Source organism: Drosophila eugracilis, unplaced genomic scaffold, assembly GCF_018153835.1.
Source record: "Drosophila eugracilis isolate 14026-0451.02 unplaced genomic scaffold, ASM1815383v1 contig_1197, whole genome shotgun sequence".
Lineage (NCBI taxonomy): Eukaryota > Metazoa > Arthropoda > Insecta > Diptera > Drosophilidae > Drosophila > Drosophila eugracilis.
Window position 1 is genome coordinate 3463972 of NW_024571981.1, and position 27161 is coordinate 3491132.

At 40.3% G+C, this 27161-nt stretch overlaps 1 protein-coding gene across 1 annotated transcript in view; it reads left to right on the plus strand.

Annotated features, from left to right (window-relative positions):
* LOC108105713 (insulin-like growth factor-binding protein complex acid labile subunit) overlaps positions 1 to 25117 on the plus strand; it is a 49086-nt gene extending 23969 nt beyond the window's left edge. Inside the window, 14 exon segments of the mRNA XM_041818474.1 lie at positions 15382 to 15514; positions 17253 to 17453; positions 18879 to 19006; positions 19712 to 19855; positions 19941 to 20045; positions 20120 to 20134; positions 20136 to 20247; positions 20348 to 20544; positions 20660 to 20689; positions 20691 to 20816; positions 21886 to 22032; positions 22200 to 22362; positions 22534 to 22665; positions 23637 to 25117. Of these exon segments, the coding sequence (XP_041674408.1) occupies positions 15382 to 15514; positions 17253 to 17453; positions 18879 to 19006; positions 19712 to 19855; positions 19941 to 20045; positions 20120 to 20134; positions 20136 to 20247; positions 20348 to 20544; positions 20660 to 20689; positions 20691 to 20816; positions 21886 to 22032; positions 22200 to 22362; positions 22534 to 22665; positions 23637 to 24220 (2217 nt within the window). The 3' untranslated portion in view covers positions 24221 to 25117.
* The last annotated feature ends 2044 nt before the right edge of the window (positions 25118 to 27161 follow it).

The window sequence follows — 27161 nt, forward strand, 5'->3', positions numbered from 1 at the left end:
TCCCTCCCATTACAGTTTCCCACCCCTTTCCACCCGTTTTTTTCTTTTTTAAGGATTTTTTGTAAATGTCCAACCCAAAACCGTAAAACGAAGAAGAAAACAACATTTTTACTACTTCCTTTTTTTTCTTTTTTTTCGGCCAGCGTCTCTAACCTCGAGCGTTCTGTTGACCTTTTTCGAAGCTGTTTGGCTTTGGATTTAGCCATTGGGTGCGAGCTGCTTTAAAGGGTCGACGAATGCAAAAAGAAAATGTCATAAATTTGTAACACTTTTGTGGGGGATCCAGACAAGATGACGAGCAGTTGGGCGGATGTGAGAGAGAGAGGGTATTGAGCAGGGGAAAAGGACAGCAGACGCCATGCTTGAAGTGTTTCCCTGGAGTTAAAGCCAGTTTTTGTCAGTTTGAAAAATTCCGAAAAGTTAGTGAAACACTTTAATCTTAAGCCATATTTCTGATGACTTTTCTACGAATTTAAAATAAACAAATAAACTTTTAACCTTTATTCTAACATTTTTAATATAATTAAAACAATTTTACATTAAAAATAAAAAAGTATTATCAAATAAGTAATTTCTATTATTTCCCTATTTTCATTAAAAATTTTTAATCAAATATTAGGGTCCAATTTTAATTTTTTTTTCTGATTAGTTAACTTGTCTCCAAAGATGTGACAACACTATTCAGGAGTAATATCCCGTCGAGAGCTGAAAACCAAACAACAAAACACGAAACTTGGCCTCCGGCACACAATTTGTCACACATACAGGGCACATAAATTATATATACACACTAGTTGGAGATGACTGGACTTTCTGGGTTTGGTTTCAGTTTCAGTTTTGGTTTCGGATTCGGATTCGCATTCGCTTCTTGTGACGATTCTTTGCCCTGCTTTTTTGGCCTTCAGCATAGTTTGCTGGACCATTTGATTAATAAATTGTTTAGAACACAAACTTACTGACTTGTGGCTAATAAAATATGAATGCTAAAACTTTGCGGGCGGCAGCATCAAAGGGCAGACATGAGTCGTCGCAAATTAGTCATGCGCATATATGGCGAGTAATTTATGTTTGCGTTGATGTATGTTGCCCGAAGGCAGTCACATTTAACCCCAGTTAGCATTAGTAAGTTGCCCCATATGCTTTCCCGGCGTATTTCCATAACCAAAACGAGGTTTGAGTTGGCAAAGCCAGCAGCACGGGTATTCCCTTTTGGGTCTGCACTGCGTATGCGTAATTTGATTTTTCGTTCCTTTTTCGTTTGGGCAATGATTTTTATTCCCTTACACATTTGTCGCTTTTTCGGAGGAAAAAAGAGCTCTTTCCTCTGCTTTTTGTTTGGGTCGCCTTTTTGATTACATCTCAATCAATTGGTGGCAGTTTTATGTTTGCACATTTCAACATCTTTCGGCTCTTCAAATGTTCATTTTTACGAGGCCTGCGGTGATTCTGGTTGGCCCATGAAAATTTGTAAACATTTCAAGTCCTTTCCTCTTTTTTCTTTTTTTTTCCACCGATATATGGCATTATTTTTGTGCGAGCGTAAAAGTTTGTTCATATCGAATTACCATTTTATTGTGTTTTTGGGATCTCTTTGAAATTTGTAGAAAATACTCAAAATTGATTTTAAAGTTCTTTATGACTTGAATACAACTAAATACAAATTCAGAATTAAATATAACCTTAATGAAATCAACTGCTTTCCAGATAACCTACAGACTTAAAGAGCTCTTTAAATATTCCGTTTGAAATGCGTCCACTTTATTTGGTTGCCGAAAAATAAAAAGAACCTAAACAAAATAGGGCCTTGGGGCCCGGCGTCAGTCAGAATACAATTCAATTTTGTTTAGTAAAGAAATTTTCCTGCTTTGCTTTTCGGAAAAGGTAACGGGGGGAGAGAGAAAGCTCACTGATCTGAAAAAAAGGGCCAAGTTATTTTATAAAATTATATTTCATCTAGCAGAAGGCACGGAGAAGGCCCAGAGCCCACTGATTCGAGTGGCAGCATAATTTTCATTCAATTTCGCTCATTCGTTCAGCGTTTTGGCCAGGTCACCGGAGTGGCTTTCCGCTTGCCGCCGGTTGTGGACGGTATGCATTCATGGCTATTTGCCATCATTTGTGTGTTTATCCACTTAGAAATGAAGCGATTTGATTTCCCAGTAAATGAGGCATTTTCTGCAATCAGTTTGCATTGACTGTGCTCCCTTCATTTCCCATCCTCATCCTCATCATGACACCCGAACCCATTCCCATGATTTGGCTAGCCAAGTTTTCACTTGTATTTGCAGCTTCATTAAATCGCGTTGTGGTCGCTCCTGTTATCCGCATCTCACTTTGACTGGAAGTGCACTTTTAGCACAAATTTCCTTTTCTTGTTGGCAGCAGCATCCTTTGTTCTCGGCCAGCCGGGCAAGGATGTGCCTGATGAGATGACGAGGATGAGGATGAGGATGCGGATGACGATGATGCCGCAGGCCTGGTCGTTCCACTTTGCCAGCACTAAAGTGTTAAATCGCATAATTATGTCTCTCATGGCGAACACTTCACTAAACTGCAAAGTTATTCCGCGGCTGCCTTTGGCATCGTTTGTTCTTCGCACTTTCCTTCACAGTTAAGCTTTCTAAAGATAAAAGAAAATGATGAAATTACACCAAGGATGTTATACTCTCTTATATATATACAAAAAATTATAATATTCCCCAACCCTTTTCGCTGTTCCTTAATTAAATTTTAAATACTAGCACTCAGTATCCAAAAGTCGACACCATTTCCTTTTCTTTTCTTCCCGCTCTCACATGCTTTCACATGCCAGTTTCTTTGTGCTCTGGCTCTTTTATTTTCCTTTCCACTTTCGCATACTATGCGAATTTTCTTGCACTCTGAGGCATTTTCTTTTGGCCATGTGTTTGCTTTGTCATCCGAGGCTCAAGCTCGACTTAATTATATTTTAAGTTGACTGCTTGTATTAATACTAGCAGCGCAAAAAGGAACTGGAAAATAAAAATTGTTTTCCTCCGACACTCGCAGAGAAAGCAAAAGTTTTGGCCCAAAGCTTAATGACTAAATTGAGAGCAAGTTTGCCAGAGTTCTCAACACACATTAAAGGCAAATAATTTGCATACCCAACCGGACGGGCAAACAACTCGAAAGTATTTCACTAACTATTTGAGTGGCAGTAAGAAAAAGGAAAAATAAGAGGGAAAAGATGCTTTAATTGTGGGGTCCTGGTCCTGGTCCTGGTTCTGGTCCCTGTGCTGAACGAGAAAAATGGCTTGTAATAAATCTCGGCGACCACTCACGGAAATCGGGGCCAGGCGGGAAAGTACGAGTATCCTTAAAGATAAGACCCACTACAGGCGCTTATCTGGGCGTGAATACCATGATGCCAAATCCCTTGTCGGCAATTCGAAACATTTAAACATTGAGTCGGCGACTGAGACTGAGAGTCTTGGCTTTTCGTCCTGGCAACGCCCGGCAAAAGTGGGCCTTTATTGGGCTCCTTGTTATGGCCATCATGGCCAGCTCCTAATCTATAAAAAACCAACTCCTACATATGCGTGTGGCTGCACTGGAAGAATATTTACTATGTTTAGTAGCTTAAGGCTAAATTGAATTGTTTGATAAATAAAATGCATACTTTTGCCTTTTTAAAGAAATCAATTAGCAGCAAATTGCCAGCGAACTTATAAACTTAAAAGGCAAATTTCTCAAAAGGAATTAAAAGGCCTATATATACCTTAATAACATAAGTAGATTAACTTTGAATCAATGAATAATATAGGTCTTTTTTCCCAGTGATAGTGTGGGTGCAAGCCTACGTCCAAACTGTTGCGTTGGCCTGGAAGATAAATACTAGCTGTTCGCTTTTGGTTTCCAGGAGAAGTACATTAGGGGTATTAACTTGGCACACACTCCACATAAAGGTATTTTTCGACATGTGTCATGTGCCTTTGAGCCTGGTAATTGTGTTTGTATTAACATTTACACCGCACTTAGCCATTTTTTTGCTCTATTAACTCACAAATATTAACTTTCAATTACGGAATGACAAAATCAGGTTCTGCCAACGTTCAGCCGTGCGCGTGGGTGAAAATTTCGCTGAAAATAAATGGTTCAGGACTGGGTGACATCAAAAGGAAGCTCAATAAGGATATCCAATATTTGACGGAAAGGAAACATTAATGCTTTCGAGACTAATTGATTGGGGGACTCAGCGGACCACAGCCGAAAATCCGCTTTGAGGACTTTGTGGTTATCATCACATCGAAAATCATACACAATTAGCACAGAGGAAACCTCTAATCATACACACTTGACAGATTATTTGGATAGTCAGCCAAGAGGCTTCTAATGTCTAATCAAATATGCCTTTGCATATCTGATCACCTAAATAAACTCTTAGGCTCAAGTGGCATATGAATAATTTTTTTTAAGCTAATGCGACAAATTTGACATCCTTTGGCATCCAATAAATAGAAAAAAGATTCAAATTCTGCCGGAAAAGAAATATAGCACAGTCACATGTATTTATTTATCTATCCAAACACAATTGACAGATTATTTGGATAGCCTGACAAGATGCTCTTAATGTCTAATCAAATATGGGGCAGAGATGAAGTGAGGCTTCGCTTTTGCCTGAGCAAATAGTACGGCCCACGAGGCGTATGCGCAATGCACAAACGTCAAAGTAAATTTTGTGAAATTCCGCTTGAATTGCGCACTGATGATGACAACGAACGAGAATAGAACAGGAAAATGGGGAAAGCTTGAAAGGGGCTGTTGCGGAGGAAGAGGCGGCAAATGGGGCACAAAAAAATTCCTGTCTGACTCGGTTACAACGCAAATCGGTAAATTGCAAAAACATGTTGCCGTCCTTGGTGTGAGCGAGAGGCTCCTTGATTGTATTTTGGTTGCCAGTGTTCCCGTGGCCGTTGAATGACTGATGAATGAGCTGAAGTGCAGGCCCCCCGAGTCTAAGACTTTGAGTATATGAGTTTACGTCGACGCTGGAAAGCAAGAAAAGCATGCAAACAATGCCATTGAAAAGGGGGTGGGAAAGTAGTGGAGATGGGTGAAAAACTGAGCGGAAAATGGGCAGTGACAGGAAAAGGAGACAGGTCTCGTCTCGTCCTCGGAGATGGAGTAAGAGTCAGTCCTCCGTCAAGGATTTCTCACGTGCTTTTAGTTCCAAGTCTCTGGCATGCCTTTTTGCTAATTAGAAAATATTTGCCAGGGCACAGGAGCTTTTTAAGTGAAAAATGAGCCAGTACAAGCTTAAAGCGAGAAAATTTAGTGGGCAATAAAAATTTGGCAAAGTAAAGCAATTAATTTTCAAAAGATTTAGAATCACTTTTCTAAATGGGAATGAACAGATTTTGGAAGTATTAAAATTTACTCTATAAGAGAGAAAAATGCTTAACTTAATTTTATTACTTTTATATACGATTATAAAATCTTATTGAACAATAAATTATGTTTACTCTTTTATCGATGCATTTTTTGTTATTTATATTATCTGCACTCCATGAGAATTTTTCAAACTATGCCACATATATCACACTAACCCACACTGACCCGCATTCGTGTGCCAAGCATCTCATAAATAATTTCATTTCGAGCGTCGACTAAATTGAATTTTTAATCATTATGCGAACAGCAACCCCATCGCAGGGGTCATATCTCATAACGTGAGTGTGTGCGAGTGAGTCATAAAATGAAATTACACGCATATATCAGAGCATTTTGACTCAAGGAATCTGCACAGCGAAAAAGAGGAAAAAAATATCGAAGCGAGGACTAGGAATGTAGTTTTTAATTAAAACGAGCAGCTAGTTAATGGGCCAGTTAACAGAGAATGCTGTTAACACTTTCTCCCTTAGTTTCTGGGATTTTCTTTGAGCAACAAACTTATTCGGTTGAGAGCTTTAAAGACGTCTTAAATGAGAGGGAAATTCAAGATCCCGGGTGCGGTTGTTGCCATTTTGTCGCGCATCTGAGATTGCAGTAGCCAAAAGCGAGATGAACAATGGCGGCGGGGATTTCCCATCTAAGCCCGAAAGCTTTAAATGCGCACTTTGACACAGACACACGCTCGCGTACATTGGGGAAAACGTATAAGAGCAGACACCAGCATTATTGGCACACCGCAGGCACCACATGGCGTATGAGCAACGCGCTGCTATTCGCCATTTGCCATTTACCATTCACCATTTACCAGACCTTCAGCCACGGCTTATCTGTCCAGCTGCACAACGACTAATAAATGTGTGTAAATTAGTTATCAAAGCCGGCGGATGCGGAAGGAAAGGGTCCTGCGCTTAATCATAACCTCGCCTTAATTAATACGATTTTCCCTGAAGCCCGCATTATGTCTGCCGGCTTAGAGTTGATTAATTTTTTCTGCAGTGCGGTCGAAAAGATAAGTCCTTTTAAAAGAATGAATGTGAGTATAACACATGTCAAGTTATTTTTAGCCTATACCCGACAAACTCATCAAATAGTAAAGTACTTAAAGTGATATTGGGATAAAAATATATAAATTTTTGACTAAAATACACTTTTAGATATTTTAACACAAATAAAAATTTTTTTTAACTTTAAATATGTTGAAAATTTAATTTTATTTGTCAACTATAAAACTCATATAAAAATCATAATAATCATAAAATAAATGGAAATTAATTACCCCATCTTCGTCACTTGTCGAGCACTTATGAAGGACATTGAATATTGTATTTTTGTCCGGCACTCCGCCGCTGAAGTGTGGTCATTAATCATTTTATTTGCCATAATTTATGCAGACTGAAATGGCATAAATGACGTGGGGTCGCTGCTCCTTATACTCGGTCTGTCACAAAATCGTTTCGATTGCTGCGAGTGCCTGTCAAAATGCTCATTAATACGTTGAACTCTGGCTGCCCCACCCAGTTCCCTTAAAACTAAACGAGCATTATTTGGTGTATCGGAAAAAACATCCCTCTGAGTTTGCATTCATCAATTTGGTACCCAAGTTGCTGTCCCGGCTTATTATTTCAATCAATTGCGGAAGGGTGGACTGGAAAGCAGGGCAAAACAGCAGCAGATTCAGTGAACCGATTATGACCTGCTTTTTGTCATCCCACTGCCCTTCTCCTCGTTATGGTATTTTGTTCGAATTGACGTGAAAAGAAAATATGCTTTTCCCTCTTTTCGTTCTTTCCTGTGGCTCCCGTGAATGCCTTTGCTAATTTATCAATGGCAAACATTTTGCAATGGTAAGTATTACCCATAGAGAGTTAAAAGGAGGCCAAGGATCCATGGACTGTGTCTTCGTTTAATATTTATAACAAAAGCTGAAGGCCACTCGGACGCATTTAACTTCTGGCAAATGAGGAATGGCCCTGTCACTGAACAGCCTTTTAATTACATTTTCGAATTGCCAAGACCTCAAACCGCTTTCTTGCCGCTCAAATATTTGTCACATAACATTTTTACGAGGCATTTTTCCATTAAGATTTTCCATTTTACCCTTTTTTCCAGTGCCTGTATGGGTGTGTGTGTCGCATTGTATTGACTTTTAAGCACATCAACCGCAAATACCGCATCGGATATATAGGAAAACTCAATCAAACTGTTAATCGACTTGTGGCCCAGCGCCAGGACCACATACACCCCTACCTAAAGGATCTCAGTCGTGCGTGGGCTGAGCAGACCCCTCACCCTTTTTGATTGTTTTTCCATGAATTTCCAACCATAAAATGTCAATAATATGTTTGCTATAGTCACTGCCAGCCATTGCCCTCACATCGCAAAAATTCCACATGTGTTTGCTCTGCTTTCGAAGCCTCGTGGTCTCCATTTCATCCAGGAGCCATCAACTCTCGGCAATCAACCTGCTCAGTGTCAATAGGCAATAATAAATATTGAAACGTGTGGCGAGGAAATTGAACAGCTTCAATCGCTTTGAGTGGCTCCCAGAAAGGGGTCAAGAGGATAGGCCCTGATTTGATGGAGTTTAAACAAGTCAATTCCATTAACAAGTCACAGACGGTCAAATTGCTTGACTTGCTATGAAACTGTTTTTCTTCAAAAAATGAAAATGTGAAGTTTTAGTTTGGTTAATTTGTGGAAACAGTCAAAGTATATGCTGAATGACAATTTTTTATTCAAAGTAAATGGCAAACATTTTTTACAGATTTTAATTTATTAAAAATTTGTAAATGAAAATGAGATCGAAACAAGCTCGAGTTTAATCAAGTAAATGGGTTACAAAATGTAATAGATCATCATTCGCCATATATATATATATATATATATATATAAATATAAATACATATCTTTTTAATTTCGTTTAGTACCACAAATGAATCTCGTTTGGTAATTAAATCCACCTTTAATTATAATTCCCAGAGTGAGCTGTCAATTTCCATTAACATTTTAGCTCTCGATTGAGTCTTGACACACAAAGGATTTATTTGTGTCTAGAATTCATCTGTCTTAGAAAGGCTGGCATATTATGTTCGACTTTCTCAATTGTCCTTGGAGCAAAGAGTAAGTTTCCATCCACAAATTGACAGCAATTTGATTCAACCATTGAGTTAACAGCTCTCGCAAGGCCAAAGGTCTTGCATTTCGGTTTCCAGATCATCCAGAGCCATCCAACTTAAAGTCTGTGATTTAATTGGAGTGCCATGGTGTCTCGAATAAGTTAAATTAAACGAATCTAATGAAGAGACAGTCGCATGTGCGGTGAGCAGATAGAGGATTTAGCTTGTGGACCAGCCATTTTCTTTTGTGTCCCTTTGCAGGACTTGCCACAATGAGGTGGTATGTGTCTGTGTGTGGATGTTTTTGAGGGGAGCGATGGCCAAATGAACAAGCGGAAACAATTAGCGTTGTAGCATTATTTGTAACATGTTGTTTGGGTGTACCTCCCTCCTGCCCTCTGGTCTCCCGGTCTGTAATTAAGAGTCTCATTAAAAAATGATAAATTTAAATGGAAACATCTTCCGCCTGGCCTGGCCGGCTATTTCTCCTACGGCTTTTGTGCGTCCGCAGACAGTCTCGAGTGCTCTTCAAGCTCAACCTCGACTTCGGCTTAATTGAAAAATTTGCTTTGGTGAAATTTAAAGCCAGCAAAAAGTTTCGCACTGGCAACTGAAATAGAACAGAAAAATAACTGGGGGATTGGAACTCCTTTGTAATCGACAAATTGGCGCCTTTAGCCAGAGCAAAGCTGACAAATCGAAAACTTTCGCCAAAGGTCCAACTTTAAATTTGTTGTGCAGGAAAAGAGAAAGTTTCCAGCATTTCGGTTTCCCGAAATCCAGTGACAGTTTCTCTACCGCAAACCAATATTTAAACCATTTACGGAATTACCTGTTAAAAACTCATTCCAGCCTGCTGGCAATTGAATAAAAATAAATTCCGCATTGTGTTCGCCGTCAGCTCAAGTGGCATTAAAGTGCATTTAAAATTAAAGCCCAGCTGCGCACACACAAAGTGCATTAAAATCAGTGTGTCGTTAGTCCAGGTGCGAGGATAATTAAAAGTTAAACGAGTGGAAGGAACAACATTTGAGGAGATCCCTTAATTCAATCAACGTGCTATTAGTACGCCATAATCCTGTGCGCCTTGCAGTTGGTATTTCCTTAGCATTTCCTCACCATTTGCAATTCAATTAAGCTGAGGCAGAAAAGCGGACCAAAAACAATGCACTCACGCGGCGTGAAGCGTTAAAAATGCAATCAGAGGGCAAACAAAGCGCACAAAAGGAGCCGTAACTGTGACCATGACCAGACTTCAGGTAGGAACTAAAGCTGGACAGGTGCGACGACTATATATAACCATTGCCCCCTCGTTTTTATTTCATTCACGTGAAAGAAAACCGCGTCCAAGACGATGACGATGTCGCTTCCTCCGCTGAAAGTTAATATCTTGCAACGCTTGGTCAAGTGAAACATAAAACAGTCTCTCCGTAAGTGGAAGTGGAAGTGAAGGGTTCTTGAAATACCAACTTAAGTACAAAGGCAGCCAAGAGAAGCTGGCCACACGCAATCTCTGAATTTCGAGCTGGTGAAAGGTAAATGGATTCCTCGGAAATGCCCTTTAATGCCACCGAAGATCAATAAGGGCCAGGAACTAATTGGAATCAATATCTCAGAGGGGAGAGCAGTAGGGTTTACACTGAAAAGGGGGTTATTAAGAGCTCAAAATCTAATTTTTAATTAGGAAATAGGTAATATTTTTGTATATTAATTTGCAATTCCTACAATTTTAGTTTCTAAGAATCGAAAGCTATTAAATAAAATAATTTTTATGGAACGTATTTAAATTTTTTTCAGTGAACTTCTTCCAGTCAATGTCGATGGACAAGGTGTGTGCGTATGCGTGGGTGTTTAAGAGTGAGGGACACTAATCCCTGTTTTAGGCATCATTGCCTCAAAAGATTGCTGCTCATTTGCCGTGCCTAATTGGCCAATGTCAGCTTAATGTCGTCCCCTCCGCTTTGGCTTCTGTCCGGCTCCCCTGTCCTCCTTTTTTACTTTCGTTCCTTCGCACTTCCGCCTAGAATATACCAAACACACTGTTACGAAACCACCTATATACGCACACACACACCCACACTGTCTCTGTGGGCTTTGTGGGTGTGGCCAAAACTAATCGCATTGACCAAATGACCCAAAAAACAAGCGACAAAATCTGCAGCTGATTGCACACACCCAGAGGTTATCCTGGCAATTTTATATAAATTTCCTCGTGTCCACACAAAGGCAATTACATGAAAATTCTCACATCTGAGTGTGAAAATAAATCAAGGAAAATACGTTATTTTTTTAGGAAAGTGACACAGAGAGACCAAGTAGAAGGACGTTCCCGTGGTTTGTAAACAACAATTACACGTGTGAGCAGTTGCTATCATGCCCATTCCAATATACCTCCAGATACAGATGTATCTATATATCCCAGTGTATCCATAAACGGCAATTTGGTTTTCTCATGTAAATCCCCAAGAAGGTCACCAAGCGGTCGACATGGCTTAAAGCTCTTCAGCGGTTTTCTGGGCTTAGCTTTATGGGCGCTCGGCATGCGATGTGCTCGGCCAACGGACAGCACGTGGCCAATTCCGATTCCAGCTCCTGTTCCTGCCGCTTGATCCCGTGCCCAAGGACGCAGCATACTCCTTGCTCTCATGCACCGCACGTCCTGCAACTAATCGCTCAAGTCCTTTATGCCCTCGGCAGGCAGCCTGGCAGCAGGCAGGAGCACTTTCGTGACCATGCATCCTTGTGTCTATCGCCTCGGTGTTTCACCTACAAGGACTCTTACACTCGGCTAAATTATGGGGCTAAAATTCGATATAATATTATATTTAACATTTATATTTTTGATTTGAAAACTTGAATGAAACTTCATTAAAGATTGAAATATATTTTATATAAGATAACACATTTTAAATTATATATTTCCTTATATTCGCTTAAAGTTACTTCAACTTTTTCCCATGTATTCCGCGTGGGCATAATCACGCATCGCCATCGCCACTTTGCTCAATCCCGGCAGCTTACTTGGTATCCGCGAGTCTCGAATTTGTGGCTGGAAATTGATAAAAATGTTTGTCCTCCTCGCCACACGTAAGGATTCCAAATGGCTAAATTTAGCGAGCAAAACCAAAGTGCTAAATATCCAAGTGGAATACTTATCGGATTAAATAAATTTGAAATATTCTCTGAACCCTTGCTTTAAGCTTTGAAATTTATAACCAAAGCTGGGTAACAAATTGCTTTCATATTATTTCGCAATTGAATACAATTTTTTAAATAAAATTCTGCCAAATCAACAGTTTTTGCTTAGTAAATCACCCGACATTTCCACGGCGGGCCGCTCTGATGATGGCCATAATTTTAAGGCCGCAGCCAACAAAAGGAGAAAACGTATGAAAGCCATAAATTAAACGTCAGGTCAAAATATCAGAAACTGATGCATGAAATATTCGCAGGCTTTAAAATAATTTGGTGGCGCATTAAACAAAGGCCCGGGTTAGGCCCGAAATACAATAAAAAATCACAAATCTTCGGTCGGAAATATATATTATATTGTAATATAATTTCTCGAGCGTAAATCTAATTTATCAATTTATGTGAGTGAGGAGAAAAAACAACAACTTTTGGCAAACGAAGCCCACAAAAAATCCCGCCAAACGGAGTCCGAAATTTATTTTGTTACCAACAATTCTGTTTGGGCTCCTGACCTGCAATTTTTGGCCTTCATTGCCAGCTTGCTGGCCTTGTTTTTGTGTTATATATATATATATATAAATATATATATATGAAACGTGTTGGGGGCCTTGCAGTAATTGGCAATAAATGTGTTCATGAATTTTAATGTTGCCCTCGTCGGTCAGCAAAAGGCGCAAATCGGCCACGCCCGCCATCGGGCATAATTCATAATGCTATGCCAGATGCTTATTTTTTCATGGGAATATGGACCTTAACCTCTTGGCGGGACTTTAACGTAATTTGATTTTGCTCCCTTGGCAAGTATTGAGATTTATTTGGTTTTGAATTGAGCCGGCTTCTCGGCTCATCCCCTGCTGAATTTAAGCAAATTTAATACCGTTCAGTTGGCCGGCAAATGAGAGTTTATTGTGTGTGTAATTTGAGAGTGAAGGAATGCTCTAACCACTTCCGTTTTGGCTTAGGCTAAGGCTTTTTGGGGTAGAGTTGCCTTTGATTTATCATATTCAATTACAAAAGTACCGAACGTATTAAATGCCACATCCGGCGGCTGTTTCAGGAGGCGTATGAGTAATATTCTACCCAGCCCTTTCTCTTCCTTTTGTCCATCTTGGCCTGTGCTTCCGGCCTTCTGTTTGCCCTCCGGAATGGGCAGAGAGCCAAACAAATTTGCCAATGTTTAAATAGCAAACAGTTCGTTGCTGAAAGCCGATATCAACAACTACTCAGGATTCTCCCTTCGCGGCCCACAACTTTTCGCTTTTCGCCACTTTCGACCACTTCGCGTGCGCCATCTGCAGTCGGTCCAAAGTTAGCAGAAAGTCCAAGTGGAGCGTGTAGAACGTCAGCTGCTTTTAGTGGTATTTGTTGTTTCTCCACCAGAGTGTGTGGCCCCCAATTTGCTTCCAAGTCCGGTGGCTAACGAGTCAGACAGATGCTGATTCTTGGAACATCCATCCGGTTTACCATGAAGAGTGTGATTAAATTTTGGTTGTGGGAACTCAAGAACTTTTATATGCATTAAAATTTTAACTACTTCTACCACTTTGAAAAGTGTGTAATAGAATATCAATAATGAACCGAGCTCTTTACTTCCTTGCTCTTCTACCTCCTACTTGCCCTATATTTTTGAAAATTTGATTTTAATAATAACTTTCAAACAATAATCGAGAAGAGTTAAGTCGATTTAGAATTTAGGCAATTTAAAAGCTAAACAAATTTAAATCCCTCCACTGCCTTCCTGTTGCATTTTGTAAAAGGAAATGTTGAATTTCCATCTTTCAGTAAACTTTATGGACTGAAATGCAAGGGAACACGATAATACGATTAAATTTTATTTGTGTGCCCCAAATCCACAACATTATTTCCCAGGTGTGACACCCAATTTGAATTTAAATGTCCGCCTTGAGGAACTCGCATGTAAAATAGAATTTATATTCGAGTAGAGCGGCGCTACCACTGCGTATTTTACAAAACTTCGCATTTTTTGAATGCAGTTTTTTGGGGAAAGTTTATTGTGAATTATGTGCCATGTTAAATTGAGTGTGAGTGTGCGAATAAAGAGTTGAGAGTGCGCCTTTGGAACTTTTCGCCGACTTGAGTGCAAAAAACTGTCCTGACGGCGGAGTTGCGGCGGAGGCTGTCGCAATTTTTCACTTTTACCGCAGCAACTTTGCGGGAATATTACTCAGCCGGGCCCAGCGGCAATATCCTGACAACAAATCCGGCAAGCACAATGCATAAGGTGCCGACTATGAGCCGGCAACTTGACAGTCCCTGTCTGCCAGACAACTCTTTCGTGCTTCTCTTCGCATCCTGGCACTGCGATCCTGCCAAATATGTAAAATGAAAAATATGCTGCACATAAATCCTTAGGCTTTCGCATGTCCCCAGCAAACGTCTGCAAGGAAAAGCCGACGCGTCCAAGCCAAAAACTCTCCAAGTTGAAATTTAATTTCCCAATGCAGTCGCAGGTCTTGGCTTTTAGGCAAATTGGAAATGGTTAACGTGGCACACAATAATAAATTTTGGTTCTTTCATACAGAGAAATGTGTGATAATATTAGAGGAAAAAAGGAAAATCCTTGAATTGTGGTCACATGGAAACCATTCGGATATTAAATTGATAATAACAGCGACTAATTAAATATATTAGACTAGAAAATTATTTGTAAAATTTTTATAGTAAAACGTAATTCGTCTTAAAAAAATATTTATTTACCTTGTATAATTTTATAACTTTACATTAATTTAAAATGAACATTTAATTTATACTCGGTATTTGTTTTTGTGCATTTACTTCCCGCATTTTCCGCTGTAATCTTTGATTTTCAGTTTGTTTTTTGCGTTGTTGCCCAACCACAATGTGCTGCGGCTAATTTATGCAGCACGTTGGACTGTTAGACTGCATCGAGACCACAGGACCAGCGCCACAGTTTATCGCTGGCCGCGGCGCGCAAGTGTCCCAGTGTCCCAGTGTCCTGGTGCTGTTGACCACAAATCACCGAGGTCAACACGGCGTATTCGCAACGCACACATAAACACACCCTAACACACACACCGAGCCAAACAAAACGCAACTATGTAACAAAACCACTGAACTTAAAAAGCAAAAAAAAAAACACGTATAGCATAGTGCAAAAACAACTGGCGGAGCAGCTGAAACCATGTCAACATGTGACACCACGTTGATTTCAATTTGAATGGGTCTTTGGTGGATGTTAGGTGGAGTATGTGGCTGTATGCGGTTTTATATATAGATTAGCAGCTGCAGTAATTGAAAGCAGAAAGCACAGAGGTGAAAAGCTAAATTAGTTCTGCGAGTCGCTCAATCATCCAGCTAAGTAATTGAGAATAATTAAAGTCGTTTGTTGGGTTACCCAAAGGACATTAATAGACAAAAATAAAATTGGTGGAAAGGACCCAGAAAATTATAAATGTTAAGTATTTAAACACCTCTTTAATACTTTAAGTCTCAACATATTTCTTTAACAATCAAACTTATAGAATATATTAAATACTTATTCTGGGTAAAAGAATAACTTGAATAAAGACCTGAAAAGGCAGATACCACTAATTGCACTCACTAACCACTGACTGAGATACTGAACTAACTTTGGTCCTTTTATCGTTTACTTTCTTTCCATTCTGCGTCGCGTCCTTGACAGATGCTGTTCAAGTGGCTCCTGTTCAGCCTGTGCATAATGCCGGCGATGTTCAGCAATACGAGGAGGAAATGCCCCATTGAATGCCAATGCAGCATGGACGACTTGGATCGTTATCAGGCCATCTGCACAAAAGGTAAGTGGCGCAATAAATGCAAAAGGCGGAACCGATACGGGTATGGGAAATGCCGGAAAAAACCCCCAAGTAAATGCTCGGAAATTATGCAAAGAAAAAGGAAAAAACGAGGGGTCGGTTGTCTTGAGTCTCGATAAGGTGGTATCCGCTGGATACTATCATAATTACACATCCAGTGGTAATGCGATGCTTCGATTGGCGTAAATTCCCTGCTCACACGCAATCCCCCGGATGCAAGGGGATTCTCCCGGACATCACTTTTAAAGCTCGCCATTTATTTCCCTTAAATGTCTGACAATTTCAATTTGTTCAACTGTCATTTGCCGTCGTCGCTATGGCTGGGGAATTTTTTACTTCGATTTAGCCCCTCCCAGCTCAACTGCTCATCGTCTTTTTGGTCCCCCAAAAATCTATAATTTCAATTTAACGCTTGTTTGGCCAGCACTCACATATAGTAAGTCCTCGAATTGCTTTGAATGTGATGCTTCTGTCGTTTTAATTTCATTTCAAAAACTGTTGGGCTTTTTATAATTGCTAGAGCTTAGATCTTTCAATAGAAATGAGATTTCAGATACGAGATTTTAATTTAATCGTGTTGAAACAAAGTGATGGAAAAATGCTTTAAGTATTTGACTGGAAATAAGAAAAGTAACATAAAGAAGGTGAAAGTCGACAAGAAAAGAATTACTTTTTAGTTGAGATTTAAATTTTTGGCTTTAAATTAATCATTTTTGCAATATAATAGATATTGTTATTAACTGTATTTACCCATTTGGAAGATTTCTGCTAAATTAAACATTCGCTTTTAACATTTTCTTTTTCCTTAAATATCCTAAATTTGTCCGTTGGAAACCCCTCGGTAATAAATTCTACTAATTTTCTCTAAGCTGCCATTTGTTAGAATTCCTGCAGCTAAGCTAATGAGCAACCCTTATCTTTTAACCCAACAACAAAGGACTGGCCAAAAAAATGTCGAAAAAAAAAAAAAACAGAATAAGAACAACTTCGAAATAAAACTGGGTGCGCGCGCTAAAATATGTTACAATCAGTGTTAATGCTCAGCATTTTTATGAAAATTCCCGCAGCGTGCTCAGCCAACATAAAACCGCTGCAACAACAACCCAACCCCGTCGAATACAATGAGGGCATTATAATGCAACTTCGCCCCTTAGACATTCACATGCCCATAGAGCACAGCCATGCAAAATGTATAAAGCCCAGATCCTGAAACCCCGGCAAAACACAATGGAAGTGAGCGAAGAGTAAAAATTGTGCTGCATACAAATGCGATGTTAATGGTGACTGGGATCCGTTTAGTTGGTTGTACTGCCAGTTACTTGGCAAATTCTAAATAGATGCCCCAGCAATGCCCGACATTGTTGGCATATAAAAATACGAATAATACAAAAAGAAGGTAGACTCAGCTGGGGCTGCAATTAATGATCTTGTTTGCCGGGACCAGTACATTGCAGATATTGAAAATAATCTTTCCAATTGGAAATGGAATACAAATAAAATATTAGTTTATTTTATTATGAAAGACAACTTGTTAATTAAATATCAAATAAATTGCCTAACTCAACAAGCACAAGGGCGAACAAGTTTTTAATCCAATTTCTCTCACTGTAAAGTTTGCTTTACAACCGCAGTTTGCATCAAATTAGTTCAAGTATCCTTGACATAACAACTCGACCTCAACTATTTTAAACTGTTGTGGTTTTTATTGTTTATTTTACAGGAGGCCTGAACTCGTTGCTTTCGCCTAATGAGTTGGACATTGATGTTAAGGTTATTATCATCCGTGGACCCCGGAATTCCATTACAATTGGTCCTGCCCTACGGCAGTTCATGAAACTGGAGATACTGCGCATCACAGACTCCAATCTCCCGGCCATCGGTCCCGAGTCGTTTTGGGGCCTCAAGTATCTGCGGATATTAGGTGAGTAATCAATGGCTTTACGAGCCTGAAACCTCTTAAATTCGCCCTGATAGACATAAATCAAAAAAAAAAGGGGCAGCGATTTCAATTTAAGCAGCTGCGTGCTCTTAAAACTTAACTCGCTGATATGCAAATAATTCGGGAACATTCGAAAGAAAAGGAGCTTTTGACGCGATGCGGTTGTCCTGCAGCCTCGTAAAATGCGAAACGAAAATAAAGCAACGGACGCGTCGCAAAACGTTAAATGAGCGTACCAGTGGCAGGCCGAGAGAGGACACTAAAGGATAACGAAGATTTTATAATTTTATTCAGGGTCTCTGAAATTTTAAATGCAGTTTGTGGGAGGAAATTTAATAAGAATTTATTGTATGTACTTGTGGTATATATCAGTTTTAAAATATATGTTACATACTTTTAGACACCTTTACGAGTAGCCCTAAAACTGTTAAATGCTTTAAAACTGTGTAACTATTGAAATAGAACCATTTTGGGGACTTCAAATTCTAGCCTTTAATTATTTACTTTACTATTTAATTTGCTGTCTTGATAACTTGAATATCAATAAAACCAAAATAGCTTAAGCTACTTAAAAATCCAAAGATTTTCAAGAGTCTGATGAGATTTAAGCTAAGTTTTAACAAGATTATCCGAAAACTATATAAAAGAGTAATGAAACTTCGCTTTCGCCCTGGCAAACGATTGTTGTCTTGTCAATAAAATTGAAATTGATGCGCCAAACAGCAAAAAGCGCCCGAAAAATAAAACAAGATTGGACTGGCGGCGGCAGAAAGCAAGTGTAAAGCCAACGAAAGCAATGCCCCGATATCGTTGGGGCTTTAAACTTGTTTATTTGTGCTTTATGTGCGCCGTTTCGCCCCCTGCTGGCGGTTTACAGCCACGGTACTGCCCCCAATTATTTACATGCTCGGATCTTATTTTTTCGGATCTGCCACGGCCCCTCCCAGCCATTGGTGTTTCATTCGCTTGTCAGGAGTTACACAAGCTACAAAAACAAAGATACGCTGCATGCATTTGATGATTTTTTTTGCCGGATTGCCAGCAAAGAGCAGTAGAACAACTGGTATTTCTTTTGGCTTCACATTTCCTTTTTCCCATTTCTATTTAAATTAATTTTGTTGAATGTTTAAGGGGGCGAGGCTGCCTTCGGTCCTTTTCTAGACAATGGGGCGTATGTGTAATGTGTTTTGGGTTTGTTCTAGCTGCCTCAATAAAAGCGGAAAAATAAGCGGTCTTAAAGTTTTAATCGCAGTCAGTGAATTTAAATATTCATGCAGTACTTTGTACTTGTTTATGCATTCACAGTTATTGGAATTATTCATACGGCATATCGGCCAGACGAATTGTCATTAACAAAAAAAGACAGTAAATAAAACAGGCAATTGCCACTATTCATTTCCGTTGCAGATCTGTCCAAGAACAATATAACCAACATAACGGAGAACAACTTTCGGGGCCAGGATAATCTACTGGAATTGGATTTATCGAAAAATAAAATTTTACGCATGGCCAGCTCAACTTTTCGCCATTTGACGGTAAGTACATAACGAACAGATGACTGATAGTCCCTTTATTTGCAACCGACATTTTCATAGTATGTTTGAAATTGACTCTCATTATGTAACTGATAGCGTTGTTCAACTGTATTAACCACGAAAAACAAAGACTGCCGGTTCAGTTGGAAAATATTTGTACTGGACACGCAGTATTACGTATTACACAGGGAAAATCAGATATCGAGACAAACAGAAAAGCAACAAATATAATCTCAAAGATGATTGCAATTTTTGCACGACAACATTTGGCCAGCGTGTAATAAATTGTGCGGCATTTTTAATAGCCTTGTTGCTGCTGAAAATTTGTTGCCTACTTTTCGGAGCGAGAAAGGAAAAGTTCTACGTGCTTGAATTTAAGTTCTCCTTCTCTCACTTTCCCGTTTTCCCGGCGAACTGGCGGAAGTGCAAGTGCACAGAAGTTAGTTTCGCTGTCTTCAATGTGCTTTCGATTTTGTTTTCCACTGCGCTCTGGTGACTTCCTCTCCCGACTTTTCCGCTTTTCCCCAACCTCTCTCAGGAAAAGCCAATGCAGCGTTTGCAACTTTTTTGGCAGTTTCCGGACCCCGGTTATATTTGCCTGATTTATGAATTATTAGCCTAGTAGCTCTACTGCCTGATCATAAAACATTATTAATTCAGTGCGTGTCGTAATAAACTTCCAAAATTGCTTCTCTACCTAAAAAGGATCTGCGACGTCTTAATTTGGCCGACAACTCGATTGTGGAGCTCGTGCAGCGCAACTTCTTCATGTTGAGCAGACTCAAGTATCTGGACCTTAGCGGAAATCCGCTCCAGGATTTACAGCCGGATGTGTTCCGCGATGTGCCGGTGAGTTGTCTACTATATCCAATAGACATATATGAATGCTTTGTTATGACAGTAAAACTTACTCACTCGACTTGTTTTGTTGCAGGAACTCAAAGTGCTCAAGTGTCGGAATTGTCAGCTGAAAAAAATCAATCCGCAGATGTACAATTTATTGCCGCTTTTAAGCGAATTGGATTTGGGACGCAATGAGGTTTGTCTCCGCCACGTTTTTTCATCTTTCGAAATAAAAAGAGAGTTTCCAATTATTTGTATCCTTTCGCGCAGTTCAAGTTCCTCGACAAAGGATGAATTCCGGGATGTGAAGCGACTCACAAAAGTTCTGCTGGACGGCAATCAATTGTCCGTGGTGGTAGACCAGCTCTTTCGCATGCAGAAGAGTCTTAATCATTTGGGTGCGCCATAGAAATTATACTCACTCCGCCGCGGACTTTTAAAAACTCTGAATTGCTTTCTGTTTTCTTGGGTTTCCTTTTTTCTTTTGAACCACTTTAGATTTATCGTACAATCGGTTGGCCAAAGTGCCCAACGATTCGTTTCTTCAGCTGACCAACTTGACCTTCCTGGACTTGTCGTATAACAAATTGGTGCGTCTGGAGCCGCAGTCCATAAGGAGTTTGAGCAATCTGCTGACTCTAAACATAAGTGGAAATGTGCTGATGGATTTAAGGGAAATGAGGGAAACCTTTGAGGTGAGTTTGCCAATTCATGATGTCGTAGAAATCACATGTAAATATGTTCTATTATTGAAATGTGATGTTACAAATTTTCACAAATTTTTTTCCCATTTTTCAAACTATTTCCCAGCTCATTCCCCAGCTCACCCACCTGGCTATTTGCGGATATGGGCACAATGCCCATTGGCCTGCTGCATCCATTTAAGCAGTTGAAATATCTCAATATCTCCGGAAATTCCTTGAACAACACAGCTCTGGAGGTCATCGATCCGTGCAGAGAGCTGGAGGTAAGTCACTCACAGAAGTCACAGCATCTAGGCAATAATTCAGCCTGGAATGCCACATACATTTGTCCCTTAGATCTATTGTCCTGCATCCTGGACTGTTGATTCTTTCTGGCCAATTTGTAGAATATTTCACTGTAAAACATTGTGACAACAACGAGAGGGTTAGCAGTCCAGGTACCATTACTGGAATTGAGGGGACAACGGAAGAGATATTTGCAGTTTTCGTTAGCGTTTGCCGTTTCTGTTTATACATTTCTGACAACAGACCAAAGCCGTGGCTTTATTCCGTTTTCCCAGCCAGAGAGATTCGTGCTCCGTCCGTCCATCCGCCTGGTTGTCACCCAACTTTCAGTACGTGCCCCACGTCAGTCAGTCCCTGTGCTATATAACCCATGTACATACATATATACACCCTTGTCCTTGCACTCTTCTTGCGGATTGTTTTCGGTGCCGTGCTGGGTATCCTTTGCTGCCACAGTCCTGCCATCGAATTTGCTGTTATTGTTGCCGTTGACTATGGCAAATTTATTGGGCACCAACAAAAGCTACAAAAGAAGCATCAACAGCAGCAGCAGCAGCCAGAGCAACAACAATCATTTTATAGCCATTAAGCCTTTCATTTTAATTGAATTTAATTGTGTATACACTTCACTCAAGCCATTTGAGTCCTGTTATTGTGGCTGGCCAAAAAATTACCAAATTGTTTTGCTTGATTCCCGGAGAATTCTACACATTAAAAAATATGGCCGAACTTGAATTAAATAGTGAGTTTTTCACAATCATAAATGACAATATCTAAAAACTCTTCAAGTAAGCATACTTTCAAATCATTTTTAAATCTTTATTTATTATGTTTTCTTAGATTATCTTCTTTAAACATTTTTTCTAAGTGCAGGCATACGTATTCCTAAGCTAATTGTCATTTAACCAGCAGAGTTTTCCAATAAAAATTAAACTTTTGTTTACCAACCATCCGGTTGCGTTTCCTTCCCCTGTCCATCCACTTGTAATGCACTTTTAATTGAACTTTTCTGGCCATTTTCCTGGCCCCGTTTCGGTTTGCCAACAGTTTTTGGATTTATCTCGGAATCAATTACATGGAATCAGCGAGGATACGGCCCTCCGGATCCAAGGCATACGCAACGTGCGACTCGACAACAATCCTTTGATATGCGACGAGTGTCACATGGGAAAATTAATAAATGTCGTGCGCCAAGTAAGTGGAATTTCAGTTGGCAAACAAAATAAACGCCACCGGCAGTGAAAATTCAATTTCAATTAGTTTTCAAAGCCCTAGCTGATTGATGATGCCTTACAACACGACGCTGAGTTGATTCACTTCACATTTTCCTTTCACTTTTCTCTCTGTTTTCCCCCGTGCAGCTGCAGTGGAAATGGGATACCTATCCCATTTGCTTTTTGCCCAAGAGCCTGCGAGGTGCAGAAATAAATAATTTGGACATCAATGGTTTGCACACATGCTTGACTTTCATCACCGACGAGGAGCAAAATGCTGCCAGCACTTCATATAACTTTCTTGAGCATGGTAAGAGACTCCTAAATAATATGTTAATGTTGAAGATATCCGTAACTAAATGAAACAAAAGTAGACAACGAATTTATTTGTTTTATTTTCATTTATACGTATATTTTCGCAAAGAGCCTTCCTAAAAGTCCAATATTCCCAACATTTAAATATATGTTAATTAATCGACAGGCGGTCTCAATACTCTGGCCATTCTGGGTGGCATCATCTTTGTGCTAATCGCCGTCATTATACTGTCCTTGGTGGCTTGCTTTTCGAAAAATCGGGCTCGTTACTACACGAGGGAGGACCATCTGAATGGCAGTAAGTACAGATTAGCACCTGAATTTAAATTTAATTGCAGTTTCAGGAAGGTGAGGCATCTTAAGCCCCGACCCTGGGCAATTTGCCAAGTGCAGGCGTGGAAATAAGAAAGGACCAAAAGACATCCGGAAATTTATGTGCCGGATACTGGCACGCGCATGATTCACCAAATTAAAAAAAAAGAAAAAGTCGCCGCACTTAATTAATTACAAGAACGTGCTTCATTATGCCTGGGCCCTTAGTTGTTGTCCCGCTCTCCTCTTAATTGGGGAATAAATAAATTTCACACTGACCAAGTTCCGTTGGCGTTAATGTTTGTGCTCACCTGAAATTTGCCCCGGGGCATCCGCCATTCAGCAGAACGCACTCGAGGGAAACCGAGCCCAAAAAAAAGTTAAAGGAGCAAAAGGGCCAGAGGGCTCGCAAAAGGAAAACAAAGGCAAACTTCTGAATTTACGCAATTGTAGCATTTCTGCACAAACAATAAAATGGCCTTAGAGGCTGTCGCCCGGCCACAACGAAAACTTTTTGCCGCACACAAAAATTCGATTCCCACGATAAACGGAGAGAGAAAGCCGGGCCAAAAAAAAATATACGAATTTTTCAGCTGACAGCAGGCAAAAACTGCCACGACTTCCCGCACTCCGGAAAGGAGTTCTTAGAATTGAGAAAAATGTGGAAACTATGACGCCACCCAAGCCTTTCGCTGCCCTAGTTTGCACATAGCACTCGAAAAAATTTAATGAAAATTAAAATATAAAAATTTTTTCTTTATATAAATAATTTAAAATTGTACTTCTTAGGTGTGTTATAAACAATAAAACAATACCTTACAATTTTCGTTAAAATTTATTTACAAAATTATTTTCCCAATAATATTATTTTTGTAGTGGATCCAGAGCCGATTTGAATTATATAGCTGGTTCTCATCTGCTCTTTCCTTTCAATCTTTTTTTTGCTATCTTCCCCAGGCGAGAGTAAGTGCCTGGAAAAGAATTTGGAGGCAACCACGATTACAACGGTGGGCAATGGCAGCTCGCCCACGACGACGACCACGCTGACCCTGGCCACCTCCCCGGCGGCCACGAATGCACCAAAAGCAAATGGACAGGGCTTGAGTCTGAGTCCTGCCAACGGCAGCACACCCGTTCATGGAATCTCCGAAGAGAAGGGCAAGGAAATCAACTTTACCTTTCCCGTGGACGATCGCGTCTGCACAATTGACGAACTGATGCCAACACCACCACCGCCTCCTCAACAGCATCCACATCCCAATATGGGCAGCCTGATGTACAGTGTGTCGCATTCGCCGGGCTCGGCTACAACTATGGCTGCTGTGGCAGCGGCGGCGACTGTCATCCCGCCAGGAGCCCCCTCACCCATGCCCGTGCCCATGCCAACGCCCGCCGAGGCTGTGGTTGTGGTGTTGCCACCACCGCCGCCGCCACCGCACCACCACCACCAGATGGACGGCAGTTTGGCTAGCCTGCGGGAGGTGCAGCAGCAGCTGGTGCATCTGAGCAGCACGCTGGAGCCGTTGGTCAGCGTTAACTGACCCAGGGGCCCCAATGGAGCCACCGCATCCTCATCGACTAGCAAGTTTGCGAAGCAAACAGTTGGCACGACACCGACGTAAGCCGCAGGAGAGTTGGATTTGCAGTTTGCACAGTTACAGGACGATGGGGCGTATAATTAATGGCCATGCGGGGTCACATTGAAGTGCAGTAATTAGGATTTGAGTTCGCAATTAAGTTCATTAATCACTCCAGACGATCATCATCAAATTTGGCCCGGTCCAATCCCCCAAAGGGGTTGCTGCACAAATTATTCCATACTGCCATTTTCACAATTAACGAACTTTACCAGTGTTTCACTAAGATACTTGTAACTTAATTTTAATGTTTTTTATATGCGAATCTGTATATAAAATTGATCTAAATTTAGGTAAAGTAAAACCACGATTCATTTCGACACATTTCAAATGTGATAAAACCGAACGTATTCTGTAAATAAGTATTAAGGCAAGCGAACCATAAAGAAAACTGAGTGTATAATCTGTAAGTGAAAATAAAAATAAAAGAAAAACCTGTATATTTGGCCAATGCGATTCAAAATTGAACAGCCGGTGTTTGAGAATTTAAACGTAAACATTAATATAGCACGTAGTTAGTGGCATAGATTTCCCAGACACATATAACTACCATATAAACTTAGCTAGTAAGGCATGTCAAAGATATATCGTTCAAGACCCAAATTCAATTTAAATAAGGAGAAGTCGGCAATCATTTGAATGAATCCCAACCAAGTAGCCCAAACGATTTTCTGTTCTCCCCTCGAATCAATAACAGAACTTGGCATTTTCACGTATTCTTAAGTCGGAGAAATTGTATTTATTTTACACAGCAATAACCGTAATCCATAATAAAGTGTGACTGTTTATGAAACCAAAAAAGAGATACGTGTTATTCTTGAAACCGAAATGGAATCCGCAGTAATGGTAAGGTCTTCCAGCCAGCAATTTATTTCATAAAAATTCACATTTACTGCACTGCACACTTGCATCATTTGCGGTTTTCCGTTCTTGGCCCAGCGCCACCCCATCTATCTTATCCCATTGTGTGGCATCTGAAATTATGTTGGTAACATGTCGCCGAGCATGTGCTGGCTTTTCCGACCCACCATTTCCATTTAACCATTTCCCGCCCCCCTCGATTTTCCGCAGAGACCGAGACCGTGGAACGCTTCCTAAGCGACCGCAAGGACGACACCAGGCTAAAACCAAACTCAACGCAAATGAAAATTGCTTCCGTTTCCGCGGTGGCAAGGATACGGCACTCGGATTGCTATTGTTGCTGATTGCATTGTGAACAAGCAACATCAGTTCGCTTTGATTTAGTTCACTTTGGTCAGTTGAAGGGGGACATTAGGACAGTCGATTCTTTTAAAAGTAATTGAAGTGGCAGTAATTTTGATTAATTTAGTGTGATATATTTGAAGTCCTGTTTATTGTTTATAGTCTCAACCAGATAAGTTAAGATGAAGAAATTTTTAGAGTTCAATATAACAATATGATCATAAGTGTAGATATTTACTGTTTCTACCTAATTGAATCCCTGCCATCATGAACAATTTGAAGACTAGTTGAATGGACTCATTACATAGGATGCGGCGTAGCCATTAGACGCTGTGCCATTATGCAGACTTAGCTTATTGATCGCAACCCCAGTCGATGCATAATGTGGTGCTGTGAAAAATTGCTAACCATTTGTTTGCCGATTCATATATCTTAGAGACAATGTCCAGGCCAGGTCCAGTTTCCATTTATTGGCCGGGAAAACATTTGAATTTATGCATGGTGCTTGTAAAGGCTCTCCATTCTCCACTCTCTATTCCCGTAGCCCTCCGACCGATTGTGCGGCTGGTGCATTGAAAATGCATTTCAAATTGCACAGCAGTCGAGTGCCCAGGCGAATGCAAATTGAGCAGTGCGGTTGCAGCACTCGAGATAGCACATCAATATTGCTACACTTGACACATCCGGAAGGGATGAAGAGTAAGATGGGTGAGCCTGTCCGGTCCTGATTAACATTTGAAGTGAGCGATCTCCCCTTTTCTGGATGGGCTATAGAAAAATCCTAAATTGCCACTGGAGATATTCGATACGTAGATGTATGAAATTTGACTATTTTTCCATATTTTTTTTAATTCGATGCAACCGGGAAGCTCTTAAAGTTGAGCAGCTGGCATTGCTCATACGCAGCGTGCACTCTGGTCCGGTTGTAAAAACTTTTACAACCACCCACTTACAAGCAATTGGCGAAGGAAAACGGCAGCCACTCGGCTACCATCTGCTCGTTGGCCATCAATTGATTTCCTACTTTAATGCACAGAAGCGCCGACTTCGACTTCCTCAGCTTTGTTCCCCGCTGCTGGAGAGGATATAAAATTTGGTCCAACTCCTTGCTTTTTATTACTTTTTCGTATGCCAGTGTGCAACAGTTGCGGTTCGATGTGTAAATTTAATCAGTCAGCTTACTCAACTTTGGTGCAGTGCAGCAGGAGCCGCAGGACCAGGGCCCTTGGATCCTTTCTGCGCCTGTGTCTCAGGCTGCTGCTCCTTTTCCTTCGTCTGCGCTTTATTGGTTTACTTAGGTTAAGTGCGGAAAAATTTTGAAGTAAAATTAAATTTCACCCAGGTTAACTAGCTCATTGATAGAGGGCTTTTATATGACTGATAGGATGATCAGCTTGGCTAAATTATTATTGGAAGTTTAATATCTTAATTAAAATAAATTCAAAGCACTTATCAGCTTGTCGAAAGAATTTCCTAAATGTTAAACAAACTTGTAATTCCAATTAAATCAGTTGAAATAATTTATAAAATCGTTTAGCCACCCAGCCCATCAATCATTACTTCGTCCAAATTTTAAACCCTCAGCCTTTCTGTCATGACAAATCGTTTAAACGCAATGACAGGCAATGTCTTCAGTTCCAGC